General features: G+C 38.8%; 1 protein-coding gene across 1 annotated transcript in view; it reads right to left on the minus strand.

The window, feature by feature from the left end:
• LOC135471117 (protein Wnt-16-like) overlaps positions 1-8,454 on the minus strand; it is a 19,189-nt gene extending 10,735 nt beyond the window's left edge. Inside the window, exons 1-3 of the mRNA XM_064750183.1 lie at positions 7,802-8,454; positions 6,855-7,096; positions 4,351-4,634 (exon numbers count right to left, since the gene is read on the minus strand). Coding sequence (XP_064606253.1) covers positions 4,351-4,634; positions 6,855-7,096; positions 7,802-7,893 — 618 coding nt within the window. The 5' untranslated portion in view covers positions 7,894-8,454. The remainder of the gene's footprint in view (positions 1-4,350; positions 4,635-6,854; positions 7,097-7,801) is intronic.
• Between the last annotated feature and the right edge of the window lie 8,655 nt (positions 8,455-17,109).

The raw sequence follows: 17,109 nt of genomic DNA on the forward strand, positions 1-17,109 counted from the left end.
ACAAATGACATCTTGCAAAAGTAAAATTGCCATTAATAATCAGCATAGTTTAATCATAATTTAAGGAGTGTAAAGGAAATTTTACAGAAGTATGATTTCCAGAGAGAGAAACATAATATATACATATGTCAACAGCTACAGTACTTGTTGGCTGACGGTTTACTCATATGTACTGCACGATATATCTACCTTGTCACGATATGGCTACATTGCTGTCGATATGGCGTTAAGCTATAATCATTTACTGCATATATACGACGGTGGGTATACGAGGTATATGTTACCCTTGACAGGATTCCGGCAAGTCCAGATGAGTGCCTGGCTTTACCTTGCATTGTGAACTCAAAGACAGGTGAATGAAAGCATGATTGATGCACGGTCTCGTCAACTATTTTATAGCCTCCAAAGTTATTTCAATCCTTGAATAAAATGGCGCGGGCTGTTTCAGTGGAAATTAACAGGTGGAACTCTCAGTGAATAGACAAGCGTGAAAACGGGAGGGGTACTCTAGATTGGCAGAGATTCATTTAACAGGCAGTCAAAATAAAGTGACTGTATAGGAAGATCATGGGTAAATGCAGGATATATATATATATATATATATATATATATATATATATATATATATATATATATATATATATATATATATATATATATATATATATATATATATATATATATAGTTGAAGAATACTGCAATGATATGTGAAACCCCATGACGTATTATATAATCATACTACTGAGACCTCATACGTCAATTAGGTACCGAGGGACAGTTCAGTTTTGGAAATGCATTACACTGCTCATGTATATAAAACGTAAATTTCGCCAAACAGAATTCCACCTTAAATTGGCTCAAATCAAATTAAAGATTGTGTCGTATATAACTTAACATTATTTTTAATTAAACAGGACTGTTCCATAAAGAATCTCAAACTGATGGATTGTTTTTCCCATCAGTTAGTTACTATATAAAAAAATACATTATTCAACAAACAGCCTCCCCCCCCCCCAAAAAAAAAAAACAAGATTAATTGAGTACCAGAGTTAAAAAATACCAGAAAAATACTAAGGGTATGTTAATGTAAAATGAATGACTGCGTCAATTTATAACTCTAATTTCGATATTTTTCATCAGTCCTTGGAGGATCGATGTTTGGCTGTGGGGAAATTTCCAGTTTACATGAACGTCACCTGTAAGGAACTGTACTTATACTTTTTCTATATCCATGTGTCTACAGCTGCTCCAAAGAGGTCAATGGAGTCACAGGACAAGGTAAAAAAGATCACACATTTCGTTCAGGGAAGAACTCAGGAAGGGCAAGGGTTGTAGACAGAGTTAAGTGAGTGGTTTATGCGAAGAACTGAGAGCCAGGGGTTTAGTGTAAGGCAAGGTTCTAGAATAGGGATAGACCAGCTCAAGAGGGGATCTCTCATTGTTCCAATCCTATATAGCACCATTGAGATCTCGGACACCTGATTTATGTCTTCTGTCATGTCGGAATTTTTACGGATTTAACTTAATCTACGGAAGGTCACGTGTTTAGGCTGTAAGGGCTTTGTGTCCGAGCGTGTCGAAGCTACACTGATACGTGCATATAAATACAGGTGTGGTTGTCGCAGCAGACGGAGGCATTGCCTGGCAGGCAAAATCTATTCCAAGTATGCCAGGTATTATGTACCCGAGTAATTTCATAAACATATAAACCAACAACAACGTTTTCGGATAAACACAGACCCACACATGTTACAACTTGTTTTCATTCATATATAATCTTCACACTCAGTTTACAAGAACGTGGAGTTGCTCACCTGTGTGCCCATGTCTCAATATTTTATGCGCCACAACAAACTGCATAGCATTAAGAATCTGAGTGTTTGAAAACACGCTTCTTAAACTTTCCATGATGTAGGCATAATATGATTGATGAATTGGCATCGCATAAAAAGCATCTTTATTGCAACATTTATTGTAAGTTTTAAGTTTGTTTTAGTATGAGAATGCTCATAGAGATGATGATCATCATCTGAAAACAGGCCTCATTATGTTTCTCCTTACCTGGTTGTTAGTTAATTTTAAGCTATAGTTTCCTCATTTATAGGGATGGAACCACAACAAAGCGCGTGCTTTTATATTTACATTGTGTTGCATAGAAGTTGTTTATTTTCATATTCTAACCTATAATGTGAAATAATAAGAAATATGACTATTACCTGCCAACATTCAAATCTATGTGACCTCCTGACGTAAGTTTCCTTTCATTTTTTGTTTATTATTGTATAAATGTACTGTTTTCATTATATGTATATTAAGTACTCATATTTTTTTTGTATACTTTGTGTATATTTTTTATTTTTTTTTATTTTTTGCTTACATATACAATCCAAATTCCATACTCTCCCGACATGCTTCCCTATTGGCAAGAAGTCCGTGTTGTCTTATAAGGCGATGTTGTAACGAGTTTGGTGTGTCCGTGGGTGAAACCGCGTGCTCCCCGCCCATAGAATGCCTATACAGTCACCATAGTCCACAGACGCGTTCCCTCACAAATCAACTGGCCGCACGTCAAAACCACCAACCCCGTAAATGATCCACAAACGGAAAGGTTTTATGACTTATTACCGACCCCATCCCTCGCCTGGCCCAGGCGATTAACTCTGGCACGTAGATCGGAATATACCACAGAGTCAGCCCAAAACTAGCTCAAATACCACTAACGTAGCGAATCTATCTACAGCTTCGTTGTAGCCATACAAGTAGACAAATGTATATAGTGTATTGTTATCCTGTATTTTGAACCATTACACCGCATTTTCATTTCGCCACTCTATCCCGGCATAGAATGCTTTGGCCTGTTGTTTATGTTAAACAATATGACAAATTCCATTTTGTAAAAAGTTCAACCTATATAATCCTATGTAACATGTTCGGGACGGCTAAAATTTACAAGAGAAGGCAGGTAACCATTTCAAGGAACAATCAGTACACATGAACCCTTTCTAAGTGTTAGTCTTAATAGCACGCTGGAGCTCGAGAGGTAAATGACGCGTATATGTCATAACATCGGAAAGATTTAGTTAGCAAGCGAAAGCGTCGACGTTGATACATATATGGCATATCGAAGAAGGTCTAAAAAGAGGAAGCTCTGGTTTAACAGTTTATTAACAAGTGATAACCTCCATGTTTCCCTCAGACACGGCATACCCAAAACAACGCCGTGGTAAATTACATATACTGAATATAAGCTGAGAAACTGAAAAGACCCCGTCTTGGAAAGTTCACCCAGCACATGTCTGAACAGGCAGAGAAGTATATGGCTAGCATCTTGGCTGTATATCAGATAAAGAACGCCAAATCGTTGGACAGTAAATTTAACCCATGTGTTTCAGATCATATATAAAAGTGAAGGAAAAAAACTTTTTTAAATCAAATTACCCAAACATGTCAATCGTCCTTTCAACCACAATTTAAAAGTGTCATTAAAATGGTTAATTTGAGTATTCACATGCGTAAACTTCTTTGCATAGTGAAGGTACCAGTGCCATACGTAATATATTTTCAAACTTTTGACTATTTGTTCCCTTTAGTAAACAATAGGATCACCTTGACTTCAGTACAAAGTTTCTCTGTGGACAAAGCCAAAGTTCTGAACAAACATGTTATGGTTACAAATCTATGGAGTGGAGAAAGTCTATGGACCTATCCTATTGTGACCATAAAATGCCCTACGAATAACCTTGCCATATCTAAAGAAAAGGCCCTACATATAGTACACAAATCAATCACTGGCTATGATAATTGTAACTATCATGGCGATATATATCTTTAACGTCTTGCCATGATAGTTATACTGAACTTAGTCTAAGATTCCCTTGTTGAATACAGAAATAACATACCACGATGACGGTAAACTTTGTGTTCATGTTTCATTAAGCGAGTTTGGGATGAATTTTACTATAATATAATTAAAGATGTACAGCATAAGAGAGTAAGACGGAGCAGCGACGACAGTGTGATAAATACTCACACGTAACCGGTGAAATAGGGCCTCTTGTCAATTTACCTCAGTCAATATGTTCATTCTAACTGTTCATGCAAACGCGCACGCCCCTTAATACATAATAATAATGCATCTTACACTCTTCAGGTTGTGGAACTTCTTGTACACGTTTACAACGTTATCCTGGCGGTTTAGACTATAATCTTTTGAAAATTACGCATGCATTTCTTTTTACCTATACACTGTCGTATAGAAATGTAAAAAAAAAAAAAAAATAAAACCCCCCAAAAAACAAAACAAAAAACAAATGAGGTGTCTTTTGAAATGCTTTGGGTTTGTTACCTACCTGTCGCCCGACCTCGTTGTTGTGCAGATTCATCCTGTTTTTTATATCCCGGCTGTTTGTGTGTCTGGTGGTCTCAGGGGCATCCACAAATGTCTTACTGAACCATAATCCATAGTTAATATTGTCACTGCATCCTCCCCACTTCCAGCCCTCGACGTTACTCATGCCCTGACGGGTGAGATCGCAGGAACAGTCCGTTAAGTTGCCTGCGCTGCATGATTCGGTCACGGCATGCACAACGCCAGCACTCAAGACAGCGTAAATGAAGGCGGTTTCTCTTGTTGCTGGAATAATTCAGGGGAATTCATTCAGATAAACAACACGCAAGCCTTATTAAAAATCGTGTAAAATGTACATACATGTATTACTTTCAATTACAATGATTTTAAGGTGTTTCATTTTAGCTTGATCGAACGTTAATGCAAACGTTACAAATACATAATGTAATGCCAGGAAAGACGACATTGCACATAATATGTATCCGTGCTCTTTATCTGCCTTTGTCCATGTCTGCGTTACATTCTAAGCTGGAGAAACCATGTTCAGCTGAAATCATTATACCACAAAACAGTGCACTATACCATTACAACAGACCCAGTCCTCGTCAGATCAGTATAAGAAATTTCAAATACCAGAAGTAAACACATTAATCACGTTTTTTTCCGTCGTGCAATTCAATTTTACTACATGAATATATAGACTACCCGAGGTAGTAATATATCGCCTGTAGAAGTGTAATGTGGACATTATTTACAGTTCTTCAACTGGTTTAATGTTTCAACTGGACGATTATGTAATTGTTACCGAGTGATTGAGGTGAGTGTTTTTATATGAGAGGTGTCGGGTGAACTGAGAGGCCGACAACTCCTGGGGAGAGGCTAGTCAAATTCGCGACACTAGGCTGCTAAAGCGGTGCCCATGATGGATCCTCCAGTGCCCAGTTAGTACTGATCACATTGTGTCCCCTCCCTCCACCGTGGACACTCATAGAACATAGTCCCTATAGTTTGTTAATGGGATATACAAAGCGATCTAACAGCTGGAAAATGGATTGCGTTCAAATAAGAGCATCGCTGTCAGTAAAGGCTTTGGTATGTGAGACGCCCCTGGTGACTATTAACAGGAAGGCTCTGGGCAGTGGTCATATGTATTGTCCAATCCCTCAACATGTCATACTTAACTGCCCTCCAGATATCCCCTACCTCCGGCCCCGTTACATGCTACACTATATAGCACGTATGTCTTGACAACACCGCTAGTGGTGTTAAATTGTCAAACTGTCTTACTCAATTAGTTGGCTAGGTCTTCATATTTAACCGATTTTATGGACGAACATTTCATGACCAGCTACTACATTTACATACATCAAAGAAAAGCTAGGCCGACGATTATAACAACGCTTAATAGGCCCTCACACATAGGGCTATAATGACTGTTGTGCCCGAATATGTGGTAAGCTTCTCCATGTCTATAATATGTGTGCAAGTTATTCAAATACATTATTATAAATTAATTAATCCACAGAAAAGCCTTTAAAAAGCAATAACATTTTCTTAAGTGCAGAAATTTCGCAAAATTTCCGCATATCATTAATAACAATCATTGTTTAACTGTGCGTAGGGCTTTCAGTCGTTGTGGACAGACACTGGGAAATGTACAGGATTGAGGGAATAAACCAGCGAAGATTTATGTGGTAGAATAGAAAATCTAATAATATTAATAAATCTCAATGACGGAGTGTTAAATCAAAGAGCTAAATGACGGGAATTGATTTGGACCAATCAGATATGGGTATGTTAGTCGGCGCTTTCAGACGTTCACTTACAGTGTGTGATAAATGTTTGATATATCACAGCCACTGACTGGACGCATTGATAAATGTAAGAATAAAGCACGTGAACATTGGCATTTACAAATTTCCCTCCACGTAATTCCGCATACAATAAATCACCGCGCAGACGTTTCCAGGCTTGCCCACGTGAGACCCTCATTTGTAGCCGGGCAATTGTAATACACGACAGCTGTCGATAATCAGGAGTAATCCCGTCTTCTTTTTAGTTTTCTAGCACAGAATTTGATACGGTAGGAAAACAAAATACAGATACATGAAGGGCATTAAATCAAAAACAGGCGTATATATTTATTCAGTTTAGGTGTCTATCTATATGTCGTCCCCTTTAATGATGAGAGTCCCATTGTGTACAAAAAAAATAAAAACACGAATTTGGTGTGGTATCTCCATAGGTATGGTATTTTCATGACTTTTTTGAGAACTCATGTTCAGTTTGTTGTTTGACATTTCACGTGATGGGAAGTTTCGAATGTTAACCTATATATTTTAATCCGCTATATGTTCGCAAAGGTGAGCCTGTGGCAAACGTAGATTGGCAACCATTTATAGGCCTATAGACAATAGTGTCGGATGGATCAAGGGAGTACTCACAAATTTCACAAGGATATATACATACCATATTAATAGAAACTTTCCTGGGACATCATCTTACCTAGATATTGGATTTCACCAAATAGATTTGACTGATTTCGGGTGGTAGTACAGTTCCATCGTTCGAATTTAAACTGACGCTGACACTCCCAAATCCCTCTGCGCGCCCCTTCACTGACGCACCAGATGGACTCGGGGTTGTTCTTGCACACCTCCAGTTGCTGGACCACTAGCCCCGGGACCTCGTTACAACCAGTCTGTTGCTCCGTACCCAGGGAGCCCAGCGAGGCGATGCCCAAGTACCTGCTCCCAAAACAACAACACGGATGACATCAGAAAGATGGGAAAAATGACTGGAAACATTAAGGAAAACTATTACGGTATCTAGATTGCTCCGGGGAAATTGTTGCTGACAAGAAAATAAATAAAAGGGAAAAGATGTGCGGCTAAAAGGGGTATAAAGCCAACAAGAACTACTAGGCGCGTCAACTCTTTGATCTCTACGTCAAGTTCTGACCTTCACGCAGCTATTCAGAAAACGGGATCCCGGAGACGTGCGAATTGACTTTTTACTTAATCTTGGGTTGTCTGCTCGCAGAGAGCAAACAAGCGACTGCTTAACGCGTTAACATTCTCTCACTGGAATATCGTATTCTAAGACTTCCCATTTTTTTTTCTGTTGCATTTTTTCTACCCGTATTCCACATTATTTCATACAAGCTACACAACACTGAAGTTAACACAATATATATATATATATATATATATATATATATATATATATATATATATATATATATATATATATATATACACACACACACACACACACACACACACACAAACACACTCATATGTGCGCCAATACAACCACCCTGTTCCTTAAAGGAAACGTTTTCAGGGAACTGTTGGATAAATGTGTACCATTTTTTGATACATAAACAGTGTCGTGAAATTGTTCAGTATACTATCGGGTACATCAGTTGACATTTGTCGAAGGGTACTCACATCCAGTTTCCGAGGGCCGCCTGCAGCAGAGGCAGAAAAAAGACTAGAGTAAAGTAAATCCAATGTTTTCCTGACCGCAGAATAAAATCCATGGTATACAAGAGAGACAGAGCCTCACATCCTCGTTTCTTGAACGGTTCTCTTAATTGGTCTACACTTCATCTCTGTAAAGTTTCGCCGCCAGACGTTGTCGAAGTACGAGTCTCGGATAGTTTGCTAGCCTGTCACTACAAGCGGTAAACTTGTTGAAAGAAATATAATTCATCGCAATTTTATCGCCTTATAATGGGGGCTGCGATTGGTTGACTGAGACTTCTCAGCTCGGCTCGCCAGAAGACATCACATTTGATTGGCTGTTCGGGACAGTGAACGGAGACGATATATGCCTTCTTGTTTTCCGTGGGTCTCTGTGGTACGGTGGGCCATGCAGGGTATCTTGTGGAAGTGTTGTCATCCGTATACTTCTCCCTCGCCCGCGCAGGTAACCGGGGTGGCCCGGTGAAACTGGTGTACCTGTGCCGCTGAGAAAACACAGAAACTTCGGGAGAAAAGACGAACAAAATTAGCCTTCCATGCCTGAAGTATAGTCTTAATCCCACGGTGTTAATAGCAATAATAATAATAATATAATGCCTTAGTTTTTAGCGTTTTTAACTTAGGTTTCATGTGGTCTTTAGATCACACTCCCTATCACTGACACTCGCCTATTTCTCTTTTATATGAATAACCAGACCAATATTACAGTGCAGGTGATAGAGTCCTGAGGTTAAACGCGATATCTCACTGGTGTGCGATCGAGCTTCGTCAATGAGCTCTAACTGCATTACTTGGAGCCTTTTACGTTACACAAACGTGCTCTTTGCACGGACTGTGTAGAGAGATACCAGGCATTGTCCTCAGGTAGGTCGACAGCGGGGAGTTAAGAAAGCGATCGGCTTGCTGAGGGTGGAAAGTGCCAGTTTAACTAAAATACCCGCTTATCCAATTCCGTCACCGCCTTAAAAACCCGTTACCATTCTTTTTCGTCAAAGTATTGTTACACGTTTACACTGTTTTGCTCTTTTAAAGTCGCCTAATCTCCGCGAGAGAAGCAATTACGGAATCCTCGACTTGTCCTCAGTCATTACCTAAGGTGTTTAACGGCCACAAAATGAAGACTTAGGCGGGAAACTCAAAGAAAATTAGACCACCAGGTAGAGACACTCGACGACCTCAGTGACACTTCTGTTAACGGCCTCCTCGCAGTAACTGCTGCTTTGTTCATGTTGTCAATTGTAGCAAATTAACCAAAACTTGCTTGATTTAATCCATTATACCGTATCTATTCATGTCTTGACGTGTTTCTAGCAGACACACCTTCTGTGATACCCTCGTGGTATGGTAAACTTTAATTCATCCACCTATCACAATACAAGTTAAACAATATTCCCTAAATATGTCACACATACAATCCAGGCATCAAAACAGACATTCGTATACCAGCGAAAGGATGTCCCTGGTCAATTCGCAAAAAGTTTTTAACCAAACTATCAAAGAAATAAGACAGTGTATAAAGTATGAAATTAAGACGGATTCAGACAGACAAAAGCAATGAAAAAAACACAAGGAATGTTCTAGGTGAATAAATGAAATCAGTATTCGAATCGTGTGCCATGTCAGTTCATATAATGTCCAGAATCAGGTGAATATGTAGAAATATGATTTTAACTGTTCATATATCCAGATTATATATACTCCATCATCACGTCTGAAACAGCCTCGCTTGTGTCGATTCTGAACTATGCAGTTCAATATCTGATAAAACAAACAGAAAACAGTCTACAAGAGGGGGGGGGGGGGGGCACTCGGTGCAAATAAAAATCGGACATGCGCCGACTATGTGCGATCTGTGACATTCGACAAATCGCATCGTTTAATCTGGACTTACGTGATAAACTTGTGGTATTTTCATTCCATTTAATTCGACCAGTCGAGATGGCCAGGTGTAAACGGTACTTAATATATATAGGTCTACATGTAAATGGTAGGGTAGGCCTATACCGTGTATGGTTTCTGGGTTTATCTAGACCTAACTTCATAATTCTGACAATTTATAGAAATGTTGCTGTGAATCTATTGTGAAAACTATGTCACATATCATCAATTTGTCATACACTCTGGGCATTGGCAAAATAATGTTTAAAGCACTTGCGGGCTTTCACGGTATGCAAACGTCCTGAATGCGCTAACTACATGTGTAGATAGGAAACAGGTATTATCCCTGGGTAGGTCGACGACTGGCATGTCAGAAAACGATCGTCCTTATAAGTAGTGGAAAGTCCTCGTGCATTGCTTCAGCCATTTGATTGATTATTAAATGTGAAGATAACTGCAAATATTGTCACTGTATTTTTTATTACCTAATTCAGCCAGAGGACGCTTGAGTTGTTACTACTTGTTACTGGACAGATATAAAACTCACTACTCTGGGTTACTTTCTATGTTATGGTCTTATATTTTACAGTAACATTAGTCATTAACTTTTTATGTTCAAGCTAATTAAACAATAAATATATAAATAAATAACGACAACACATATAAGATCTTCCTTTATGTTTTTCCAAAGCCAGTACTAATACATGTAGCAATGAACACAAGTATATAATGTTGCTCTCACGGAGAAGCAAATTTCAGTGATGCGTATGCAGTTAACATTTCTAGATGTGAACAAGTACATGTATGTTTGTACATTTTAGTCAAGTGTATTCTACCCCCTGATAATGCGTATACCTAGGAAGGTAAATCCTTGGCGTTCCTTCTATAGCCTACCTGTCCGGCGGATCGACCTGACGGCAGACGTGGTGTCATGTCAATCACGACTGACTCCTATCACCAACCAACAGAGTGGCGAGAAAGTTATACCTGTCGCTTTGTGCCTGATTGACAGGTGGATGGCATACCGTCACCTCTTGACAAGAGAGTGAACACATCCCGGTCAAGAAGGTAGGGTTAGCTTACCCCGCCATACGCGTCGTACAACAACAGACAGGATACACAGAAATGAACCCGAGTTTGTACACACAAAACTTGGCAGTAGACACCACTTTTCTCCTCATTCAGAGGTACGAATTATCAACTGGCACTGCCATTTAGGAAGGGGATAAGATGGGCTCTGTAACACTGTGATTTTGTATTAGTGCATGAAAATATAGTTTGACAGCGTATAATTTAGTCCCAAAGGATGTCATGTCACACGTCAGATGTCATTCGCAGATTTGCCTCTTGAAGATTTGACTAATGAGTATATATATATATATATATATATATATATATATATATATATATATATATATATATATATAGAATGTGCAACGATATTATGGGAAAGAGGACACGCGTTATGGATGCTGTATACTGTGGAGGTATAAGTGGTATATTATTATGTGATGTGACACTGACAGGAGTGTCAAATGTCAGATACATGTCCTTAGTATACACTTCATCCTATACTCTCAAAGTTCAGGTCTCATATACTGTATAGCAATTCTTTAAGCAACCTTCTATATGTGAAAAGCCAGAATGGGCAATTGGTCGCAAAGATGCCTTTACGGTGTCGATAATGCAAGTAATGGTATAAGACACGATCACCACTGAATATGCACATTCATGATGCAGAGAATCGAATGGTCCTATATACCACCATTCCCTTTCTCACGATCATCAAAACCTCTTTATTTTTTTTTTTCATTTATTTATTTGACATTTATTGCAGTTTTAGCTTCAGCGGAGAAAAATTGCGTTCAGTAAATCGAAAAATAAATTCACTAACCATGAATGCAGATTCCATACCAGTCAACATGTTCAATTCTTCGTGTAAGATTTTAATGCCCAAAGAAACATGTGATTAGAATGTGAATGAATCTGCGCATCGAAACAGACACTCATACACCAGGCGTCAATGTATGAGGACGTTCAAGGTCAATAATCACAAGGCCAATTCCCCAAAAGTGAAGCAAACTTTTGACAATGTTAGTTTTGTTTCCGTGTATGAACTATGTATGATTGTGAGTTCATGGAGACGTCAGCGTTAGTTTCAGTCCGGTAGTGGTGTATTTAAGACCTATGTAGTGCAAAACGTGACAATTGCTTATAAGAGCAGTCTGAGCACGGTTTGTGAAAACAGCGATACTTATAGTCCACAATGTCTTGCTAGATTCGCCTTATCCCATGAAGTGTTCAATGGAAATCCAGTGAAACATCTGTGAACCAGAGCGCCAGTGATGGTGAGCGTTCGATACATTTCTCTCAATATGCGTGATACCGTTATGAATATTTAAACTAGAAGTACTTTGTATCTGTAGGCGAAATACAAAACATATATGTGTGTCAGTTGTAATTTGATAGAGATTTTGCCGTCACTTAGCTATAGCGTCGGCGATATGACAAAACTGAAATATCTATGAGCTCACATATTAACTGATTACGTCATTTTCTGATGGCTGTCGGTCAGTCTGTGTAGTCATTATAAAATAATGCTAATTCTACTTTCTTCCTCACGCATGCGTCGAGACACGATAACATGATGTCATCACCTCATGTAGGCCTACGTCTTTGATTGTCGTGTACACGTCCTGGACAGTGTCGATCGTCTTGAATAGCCAGGTAACTTCTTCAACAAAATTCTGTCTGTTTTGTTCGTCTTGATATAAAATTTGTGCCTTCGATGAGATTTCCCCTTTAGAGGAGGCTGGGACGTCAAAATTGTTGTCTTCTGTGAGGCGACTCTATATAAATATCTCGAGCAATGTCTTTAAAGAAGTACACACTTTTAATGATATAGCGATTCAGGTGGTCTCAGATACACGTGCATATATAGATACTGAACATAGATTTTATTCTGAACATCTGATTAATATATGGCTGACCTGCACCATGTTTGCTATGTCTCGAATGTACTGCTTGGGTTTAAATGTATGTGCTTGAATTGCACCACAATTTTATCACAGCCTAGATTGTCTGTATACACAGGGATGTAGTATACAATATCCCCAGTATGTGCTTGACATGTATACTGCAATATATACAAAAGTGTCTGATGTGCCTGTGTCACCTTGGAATGTTTGATAACGATGCCAGGTTATAAGTTGTATCAAAACTCCATGTTTCGGGTAAATTTCAGGTAAGAGATCACACCGAGCATCCAGTCATGAGCGCTGTTTTCGACCCACCCAGGCTTCATTCCTCATTTCCAAATAGCTTGGTATAATAAAAAAAAGGCGAATGCAAGGTGTGTCTGGTGTAACACGCGTAGTCAGGTAATATCAGGTATTTGGTTTATGACAGTAATTTTCGGGACGTTGAGAAGGCTGTTAAAGGTATAATTTCACAGGCATACTTTCGAAAGCTGCCATATTGTTTAACACAACACTCAACCGATACGACTTGAAGAGTCTTCGCTAATAGGCGAATTAGAGGGTGTGTACAATCCTATATTGTCCCGATTTCCCACCTTACGCTTCCAATAATATGTCTACATGATGTAGTCTTACAGGTAGATAGCATTCTTTACCTGACCCAGTCTAGCAGTTTACTAAAGTTTATCAGAGTTCGGAGCCCTGAGCCGGCGAAAGGGCATTGCAGGCCGGGGATAAACCGCCCTGACTTACTCCAGCTACATAGGATTCACAGGGAAACCCGAGACTCATCAAAAGCGCATCAATCTTCATTTGTAACGCTCGCATGGCCCACCAATGACAGTTTTAGGCTAGATGAATGGTTGCCCGTAAAACCCGGTCTCGGGCAGACAACTGAAGCCAGCACCTTAGCTTAAACACTGATCCTTGTGTAGCACAAGCACGATGGAATTTAAGTCTCAACTATTTACAGTTCATCACGTATATATATATATATATATATATATATATATATATATATATATATATATATATATATATATATATACATCAGTCTACACCGAAATGTACGCAAATACTTGTATAAACCATTCATGGTTGGCCAATAGCTTAAAATTCTTCAATGATTAAGGCCTACAGCACTAATATCACTAAACAGCCAAATATTTCCTGGAGTATTTATAAACAATTAAAACAGAAACCAATTAAAGTCATATCTTTTGTGTCTGAAGTTTTCGTCTATATCACCGCTTTGAAAATGAAGTAACTGGCAAACTGGGGACAAATGCATAAAGTAAAAGTAAATGTAAATGTCACATTTTAAAAATGTCAGGTTAATTCCAGAAACAATTTATAAGATAGCATCAGAATAGGTGTTGCATAAAAAATGCACTGGATAATAATAACGTCAATGAAGTCAGTGTACTGAAATGCGATTTCCTCTGCCTAAATAAGGTTCATTTACGATGTTTATCCCGTTTGTTTTGCCTTAAGCGGATCTAGACAGTTTTTATCATTTCGATATTTCTGTAAACAAAGGACGTGTTGCTAATTCGGTTTCCTTCCACAGGTCGAATATTTAGAGCTGAAGGGTTGTACAAATCCTCAAGGGCTTATATGCATACTCATGCGGCGCGTTGAATAACATCGACATGATAGACCTATTTAAATAAACAATGGGATTTAAGTGTTCTGGATAAAAATAATGGATATGGTATTTAAGAAACTGTTGCATGGGCCATGTATTTAAATATTTGTTTTGTCATACTTTAAATTCATGTTGAGCCTTGTTACTGGAACTGCATGGTTTTGCAATGATAAAGAATGAATTTTATGTTTATGATTGGCATTATTGAAAAATATTCAAATGATTGATGAAGGTTCTATAACATGATAGCTTAACTGGCTGCTTATAATCAATCAACTGATTTTGTGTGTTGTGGAAATCTGGAAATACTCTGGGAACTTCCTTAAGTTATCTTATGGCAGAAGATGTATGTTTATATTTCCAAATGTACACACATCAGCATGCATCCATGAACACAAATTATATACACACGCTGTTGTCGAAGAGCACGCAAAAACAGTGCCTCAGCTATAATTTATGATAGGTGTCAAATCGACCGAGCTGGAATGGTTAGGAAAACGAACTGGGTAGGGCTTTAGGAATGTAACCATTAGGATGCCTATCTCCTCTCCCCCTTTGAAGTTTGAAATAAATATGCTATAAAATCAAAAATAGGTGTCAGATATTCATTTACGCCATTTTCTGGCGTCTAGCAAAATCTGGTACAAGCATTAAACTAGCTGAACTTACACTGCTAATTAAGTTGTACCTTTGGTCCCTCTGAAGGGAGAAAACAGCACCTTAAGGGAATTTTAACCTTCTTGAATATGGTTCATTGGTTTATTTTAATGTCCCCGAAACGAAAAGAAGTTCATGCTTTCGCTCGTAAGTCAGTCCCATATATATATATATATAGATATATCGTACAAAAATCTTGTTAAACGAAGAAGTTTTTTCGTGGCCCTTGGTCTAACTATAGCCATGCACGTGTAGCGTACAGACTTGGGCGCTGTATACTGTGGAAAGACAAATGACAGGAGGACACCCACGACCATCCACAGGTTGCTGTAAGACCTTCCCACGTACAGCCAGAGAGGAAGCCAGCTTGAGCTGCATATCTGTTATACGACGCCGGCCAGTATTGTAGTGCGAGGAAACCAGCTACAAACTATGCGATTTATTTATTTACATGATTGGTGTTTTACGCCGTACTCAAGAATATTTCACTTATACGACGGCGACCAGCATTATGGTGGGCGGAAACCGGACAGAGCCCGGGATAAACCCACGACCATCCGCAGATTGCTGAAAGACCTTCTAACGTCAACCAAGTGGGCCACGGAGCCCCCCCAAACTATACGATCATTGGCAGATTTTTGGCAGATCTTTAAACGTACGACCCTCCCAGAATGATCTAATTCGTATACGTGTATATCAGTTCCGCTACTTATTCAGAACAAGAGATTCAGAACACCAGTACATCAGTTCCGCGAGAAATCAGACGTTTCTTCAAGATGCGGTAGTTACACCATCTGTCCTTTCTGTGAGAACGACATATGCTTTGCACAGGCACAACATACTTATCCGCTTACGTGTTCTGATATCTGTTCAATTTGTGGACCTGATTTATATACTTGACAAACCTCCCAACCTCCCCAACTATAGCTAAAGCTTTATATTGGTTGAAGGCCCATTTTCTGTGGCGCTTTATGGTGAGCAAGGAAGAAACCACCTACATTATTCGTTGCCACGCATGTATAGAAGTTTCGCGCGTAAAACCCTAAAATTAACCCTCGATGAAACCCGCATAATTTGGTAGTGACATATTTTTATAAATGAATGTCTGATACATCCAGCACGAAATCCAGTTTTTCAAATGACCACGTATACACGAATACATCCGTGAACGTATTTACTTACGAAATGAATGGATGGATGAATTTTGTTTTGATGCCACTATCTTCATGAGGTCGCAAGTCTGAAACTCCAAGTGGTCTCTGCCAAGTAGCAACGCTGGACTTTGTGTTATATACCCAGAAAATGTAACACAAAATGATAATACCGGTTCGAACAGTTAAGCCAAGTAGCAAGTAATGGTATAACAAATGTCGAGTACCCCTTAAAAACAATAGCAAAAGTAAATTTCAAGGCAATCAGTAAGAAGGTTACCAAGATGTTGTCTGGTCAAACATAAACGATCAGAAAAGGTCAATGGTAGCGATGGCCAAATTGTCTTATGTCATACTGTATTGTGAAAGTTTCAAGGCTGCGAGTTCCGTCAATGAAAACTAATCACCATGCTCTCGGTTCTGTCATGCTACTGCTTAAGTCAATTGTTCAAAAACTTCAGGTTATCGTCCAGACACATTCTGTCTACAAGGATACACCCGCCGCCATACTGTTTTGTACATGCGCACTGGTGAACATCAATCCTGGTCATGTATCCTCCCGGTTATATCACACTAATGCGTGAGGGCAATCGGTACCAGAGTTCTGAAGTTGTTGCTGGACAAAGTTTTATGACCACGAAACAAGGATATTATTTTGAAAACGTATTCTGGTGCTAATCTGCCTTATCGAGGTTTTTGATTCCACTGTTCAATCAGAACAAAAAAGGTAAAAAATATTTTCAGTTTTCATCATCCTGGCAAAGTGTAATTATCCGGAGAAACAAAGGTGTCAGAGATTTGATGCAGGGCTCGATTTGCCTTGCAAACTTGTGGACGTAACCACGAACTATAACAATATGATATATATTGTAAATTCGTCGAGATAAATAACGCAAACCATCAATCATAGGCGTCACTAGAAATTCTAAGAGGGGGTTCACTCACATCCTGAAAAAAAAA

The sequence above is a fragment of the Liolophura sinensis genome, chromosome 7, assembly GCF_032854445.1.
Source record: "Liolophura sinensis isolate JHLJ2023 chromosome 7, CUHK_Ljap_v2, whole genome shotgun sequence".
In the NCBI taxonomy this organism is placed as follows: domain Eukaryota; kingdom Metazoa; phylum Mollusca; class Polyplacophora; order Chitonida; family Chitonidae; genus Liolophura; species Liolophura sinensis.